This window comes from Arvicanthis niloticus, chromosome 7 (assembly GCF_011762505.2).
Source record: "Arvicanthis niloticus isolate mArvNil1 chromosome 7, mArvNil1.pat.X, whole genome shotgun sequence".
Taxonomy (NCBI): Eukaryota; Metazoa; Chordata; class Mammalia; order Rodentia; family Muridae; genus Arvicanthis; species Arvicanthis niloticus.
Window position 1 is genome coordinate 38,006,040 of NC_047664.1, and position 6,000 is coordinate 38,012,039.

The 6,000-nt window shown below is 43.1% G+C and overlaps 1 protein-coding gene across 1 annotated transcript in view; it reads left to right on the plus strand.

Moving 5' to 3' along the window:
• Slc5a1 (solute carrier family 5 member 1) overlaps positions 1–4,520 on the plus strand; it is a 68,556-nt gene extending 64,036 nt beyond the window's left edge. Inside the window, exons 14-15 of the mRNA XM_034509324.2 lie at positions 694–802; positions 2,624–4,520. Coding sequence (XP_034365215.1) covers positions 694–802; positions 2,624–2,847 — 333 coding nt within the window. The 3' untranslated portion in view covers positions 2,848–4,520. The remainder of the gene's footprint in view (positions 1–693; positions 803–2,623) is intronic.
• Positions 4,521–6,000: the final 1,480 nt, after the last annotated feature.

Consider the following 6,000-nt stretch of genomic DNA (forward strand, 5'->3'; position numbering starts at 1 on the left):
GTTTAATTGTGGTTGTTTTCATGGGAATGAGCAGGGAGTCAGTCACAGAACATGGGGACTTCTCACTGGCTATGCTGACAAAGAAAGTGACGCTCCCTCCTCCAGTGCCCTTTGGTTATCCAGAGTCCCTCAGTGTGCGCTGAGATCTTATGATCACCTTCACCGTTTCCTTGTGCATGATGACAGGCTCAGCGTTGTGCAGGCCACAGGTGCACTGGGTTATGAACACGATGGTGCGGGAGACACTAGTCATAGCTCCCCAGGGCTTGCTAACATTCCTCTTGTCTTCTCTTCTGTGACACTCCCTAGGCCTTGGAGGTGATGATACAGAATGCCTTGTTTAGGGATGAGTTGAGGTGGTCTCTTAGCCTCTCTCTCTCTCTATATATATATATATATATATATATATATATATATATACTCTCGATGATATATATCTCTCATCATTATATATATGTATATATATATATATACATATATATATTATATCTCTCTTGATGTAGGCTGCATGTGTGTTTGTATTCATGTTGCAACCACATTTAGAAGCAATGTATGAACAGGGCAGATATCCATCTTCTTTTGGTGTGGGGAGGCCATGTTCTTTTCCTTTCTTGATGTATACTCTTGTTTCCCTAGAGTCTTAGCCTAGGACACTACTGACATCTTCCTGGTGATACTCTGCTTTCTCCACAGCTGTACCGTCTGTGTTGGAGTCTACGCGACAGCAAAGAAGAGCGTATCGACCTGGATGCAGGAGAGGAGGAGGACATCCAGGAGGACCCTAAAGATACAATTGAAATAGGTGAGTTCCTAAGCCGTTTATTAAAGTCTTTCGAGAATGCCTTCCAAGGCTTATGTCCAGTCCCAGGGACTGAGGGAGGAGCAGGGTGAAAGATGCATAGATGCCTTTGAGGACATTCACCACATGGATAAAGGTGAGTGAAAACCTCTCAGCTGCCTCACATCTCGTATTTGGCAGAACTAAGTGGATCAGTGAATAAATTTGTTCTTGACTTGGAACAGTCAGGGGTCAGAGAATTAAGGCTTTACTGACACACCCTGTGAACTAAGACAGAGATGTACACAATGCTATGTTCATTTCTAGTGACACTGGGAGTATGGGACAAAGGCTCTGGGGATCTCAGATCTTTCCACTTTAGATTTCTCTGAATTGGGAATTGCAAATTAGAAAAATTGAATTTCTTTGCATGCTTAAGATGATGCTTTGTGTGCATTGATGTATTCTTTATGGTTTTTTTTTTTTTTCAGTTCTGGGGATCAAGTCTTACTTGTATCTAGCATATTGCAAGGGAAGCACTCTATCTCTGCGCTAGCCTACTGTAGACCAAGGCTTGCCCTTTAAATTAAGTCTGCCTTCAACTTTCATGCTGCACCTTTTACTCTCTATGTAGAACAGGTACACACACCGTGAATATACGTGTGTGGTGTGCAGAAGAGGATCTGTTTGTGCAGAACAAATCCGTGTGCTTTATCTGGTATTAAAATTGAAAGTCTATTCTGCAGGACAGTACTAGATGAAGCAGAACAAGTTATGAGTCTGGCATCAGAAACATACATTTCTAGCTGTAGACCCACTAGGTATCTAGACTTACTATGTGCTTAGAGACTACTTACGCTCATCACCTCACTTTAGAGTTCTGACACATGTGCACTTGTCACTAAGCTCTGTTTTTAAAAGTGTGTGAGCTAAGAGTGGCGGCACACTCCTCTAATCTCAGGAGCTGGGATGCCAGACCTACTACATATTTGGACTCCAAAACGTAATACTCTGATTTATAAAAGCCAGGAAGTGCCAGTCAGTAGTCCCTGAACATCGTGTTAAAACATGCAGTGACACTGGTCTCACAGCTGGTGACTGGCAGAGCTGGCATTTGGAACTGCATCTGTCTGTCTCCAATGCCACAACTGACCTCTGAGGAGGGACTCTGTTCCCTTGACAGGCATCCTCTTTGGATGCCATGCCCAATTGGATGGTTTGATTTAGCAGTGTGAGCAAACACCAGCATGTATCAAGACCAACAAGTATTGATCACTGTTGCTCTGCTTTTGGGCCTGTTCAGAGTAACCTTTATCCTCTAGATAGGTCTGTTGTGAAACCTTAGAAGAGGCAAGTACAACCAATTCTCTTCTGAGTCAGGCTGGCCTCATTGTCATCCAGTGGTATAGCAAAAAGGTACAGGTTCTGTATTCCAGAGGTGGACTTACCATTTCTTCCTAAGTCAGTTATCCATCTCAGTTTTCAGCACCTCTCTCTCATCATCTGTTATCTTGTCTGACTATTCTAAATCAAAACACATTTTATATTGGTCCTGGAAGAGATAAAACACAGATGACCGTGAGGATGCAGGATCCAGTCCAGCACTGCCTCACATGTTGGTCCTGGAAGAGATAAAACACAGATGACCGTGAGGATGCAGGATCCAGTCCAGCACTGCCTCACATGTGTGCCCATTTGAGCATTGTATGCAATCCTGTCCTGAGAACGAGAGGGCAGAGATGCTGCTTGAGAATGGAAGATGCTTTGTGGTACCCTAGCGTCTCTGGGAGCTCTTTCCAGTGCCTTTAGTCTCTGCATCTAATGAGCCCTTATGTTTTTCTGTAGACACAGAAGCCCCCCAGAAGGAGAAAGGATGCTTCAGGAGGGCATATGACCTGTTTTGTGGGCTGGACCAGGATAAAGGACCAAAGATGACTAAGGAAGAGGAGAAAGCCTTGAAGATGAAGATGACAGACACTTCTGAGAAGCCTCTGTGGAGGACAGTGGTGAACATCAACGGCATCATTCTGCTGGCTGTGGCAGTCTTCTGCCACGCCTATTTTGCCTGAACCCTGCCTTCTGGTGTAGACTTGGCAACTCTGGAATTGCTATTTCCCTTTAGACCCACTCTGTAGTGGCAAGGGGAAACTGGCCAGTTGTAGATGTCACACATTTGGATAAAAGATGTATAAGTGTGATTATAGGCTTGCTGGAGGGAGATGATTATGTCGCTGTGAATTTAAAGCCAGTGTGCCACACCCATCTGTCATGCCAGAGCTTTAGAAGTGAAGTTGACTCAGACAGAAAAAGCCATACTAAGACACAGAAGCCTTGTGTTGTCTGATGTCACTCTGTCTCAGGGACACCCAGCTTGTAATTATTGTTTATAATCCTTAAATGCTGTTTTTTAAAAATTGTAGTCTGGTTCCTGTCATTTTTCTACCTGACCCCTCACCTCTTCCTCCTCCTCCCATTTTTTTTCTAAAAGAAATTCCCTGCCATTGCAACCCTTCCTCTAGATTTTTTTTTTTTTTAGTTAAAAAAAAATCAATTTCACAAATGTAAGAATGCCCAGAAGCTGAGGATGGGAACTTTGTCCCGTGAATTTGTTCTTTAAAGTGGCAGTCTCAAGGAGACAGTATTTACTTGAACAGGGTGGGAGACTCACACCAATTAGGGGTACAGCCAAGCTTGAGTACTGAGAACTTTCTGGTCTTTAAAAACTGCCCATTGTGTATCTCCTGGCTTGTTACTCATTGCAGTGGTCACGACACCTGAAGTGTCTTAGTCATTTAGGAATGTCTGTTGACTCCATAAATCTTATGGCATTTATTGATGGGTGCTGCCTGGCCCTTGTTTAGCTTTTATTTTATTTTATTATTTTATTTTGGTTGCACAAAGCATACCAATGGAGTCTATTATGGAGTGGAATGCATTTTCTAGTGTCTCTCTGCCTCATGGTGCTGATGTTGACCTGCAATAATCTTAGAAATTGACATTACTTGATAGGACAAAGTAAGTGCACCTGCAAGGACATCTGCCACCCCAATGCAGCACACTCTCCCAGGAATCACGGAAATAATTAGCCTGAGGTCCTCTTTCCCATGTGTTTGGCCACAATAATTGCCTTGTAATCTGTCTTTATTGGTGATCATCCACTGACCAGACTAAGGCAGCCAGCCTCAGTTCTAGATGGGAGGTGCTTGATGGTTTTAGTTGGAAGAAGACTGTTTATGTTGAGCTAGGTTCCCATGGGAAAATAATTTTCATTTAACTTTTAATTAATTAATTAATTAATTAAAATTTCAAAATCTTAATTATATTGTAATATTATCCTATTGAAGCTAGGACACCAGCATGTTATTGTAGAATGGTTTAAAGTTAGCTTAGAGGAGAGCTGAGTAAGGTGTTGGGCATGGAAGTGGCTTAGAGTGTCAATGGATGGCTTGTTGTTACAGAAGAAAGAAAACCTGGAGAAAGTTGTTTAAGGTATTTTTTTGTTCCTCTTAAGCTGTACTGAGAAGAGGAGAAATTGGGGAACCACCCCTTTCTAGCACACTCAGGGTATGTGTTCAGGGGGCTCAGGCTGGGTGGGCTTTGTGGTAAGTTGTGAGTCTTGAGAGGAGAAAGGGAGGGGCTGAAGCTCGGGGATGCAAAGGGCAATGAAAACTACCTAGTTGTTTTGGTTTCATTGCATGGCCAATGATTTACTGTATATATTGTAATAAATTATTTTGTCTGACATGTGTGTTTTTCTCTGTGGGAAGATGGAAAGTCTTGGTGCTTGTAGGAGAAGACACTTTGAAAAGGGGATGGAAGACACATAAACAACATGTGAGCAGATGCTATATTATAGTCCCATTGGTTAAAGGGTATTATGTTGATAAAAATAAAAACATGGAAATTCTAACAGCTTTGAAATTGCAGGTAAATAGTTAACCTAATTGTTAGTATTCACACACACACACACACACACACACACACACACACACTTGAGCGATTAAAAATTATAACCAAAACCAGGTACAAAGGTGTGACCATATACTCTCAGGTACTGGAAAGGCCCAAGTAGGCGGAATGCTTGAGCACAACAGTTTGAGATAAGCCTGGGCAACATAACAGTATCCTACTCAAGAAGAATGCAACTATTCAGCTATTCAGAAATACAGGTTGCCCTCTGAGTTCAGACGGTGTTGCAAGATTTTGGATATTATTCCAGATTGCCCTTGGAGGACAGGGAATGTACCAAGTCTTAGCTCCCCACCCATGGTCACCTCTGAGGCCAGGGAAGTATGCCAAAAAGTCAGTCCTCACCCGTGGTTACCCTCTGAGGTCAGGGAATACACCGAGGCTTTGAACTCCACCATTGATCCAACTCCATGGTCAAAAATTCATTGAGCCAGAGCACCCTCAGAGGCCAGCGAGTACAGGGAGATTTCAGCCCCACACCAGCAGTTACCTCAGAGGTCAGGGAGTGAGCAGAGACTCTGGCCCCCTAAAACAATTTATTCCCTAAAACAATAGGTTCTTAAGGAGTAACTGCGTTGTCATCAGCTGCTGCTCTATTTGCATACAGGAGACCCTATCTCCATATTAGAAATAAAGGGCCAAAGAGATGGGTCCCTGTGTTATACCCCTGGGACCCACATCTGGACAGGAAAGAACTGAGTCCCACAGGTTGCACTTTGACCCCTCCCCATTCAAACCGTGGTATGTGTGCATGCACATATGCCAAAGTAAATCCTAAGAACTAGTTTACCATAAAAGACCCTCTTCTCATCCTATGTAGGGCTGTTTGTGAACATGTGTGAAATGGCACAGAGAATGTAGTTGCAGTTGCTTCTGTTTATGTGTCTTCCCCAGCAAGAGTTTGGAAAGGGACGTAATAAAGACATTTACTATTTCACTTACAGGAGTCTGAACCGAGCGGGGTCAAGGTTCGCATCTCCAAGTGCTCAGTGCTTTGCTCTACAACCTGGACACTCAGAGTACTGGCTTGCACTCTTTGGGTGATTTTCTTCATGGTGTCAAATGGTTGCCACCTTTCAGTCTTAATATTCACCAAAAGAGTGTTATTTCTCTATTCTCCTCCTTAGAGAAATAGTTGTTTCTAAGAATAGGGCAGAAAATAAACCATCTGAGGCTAGGGAATCTTGTAGTGACAGAAAGCAAGGATGTGCTAACCATGAACACACTCGCTGTCTCCCTCTCTCCCTCTCTCT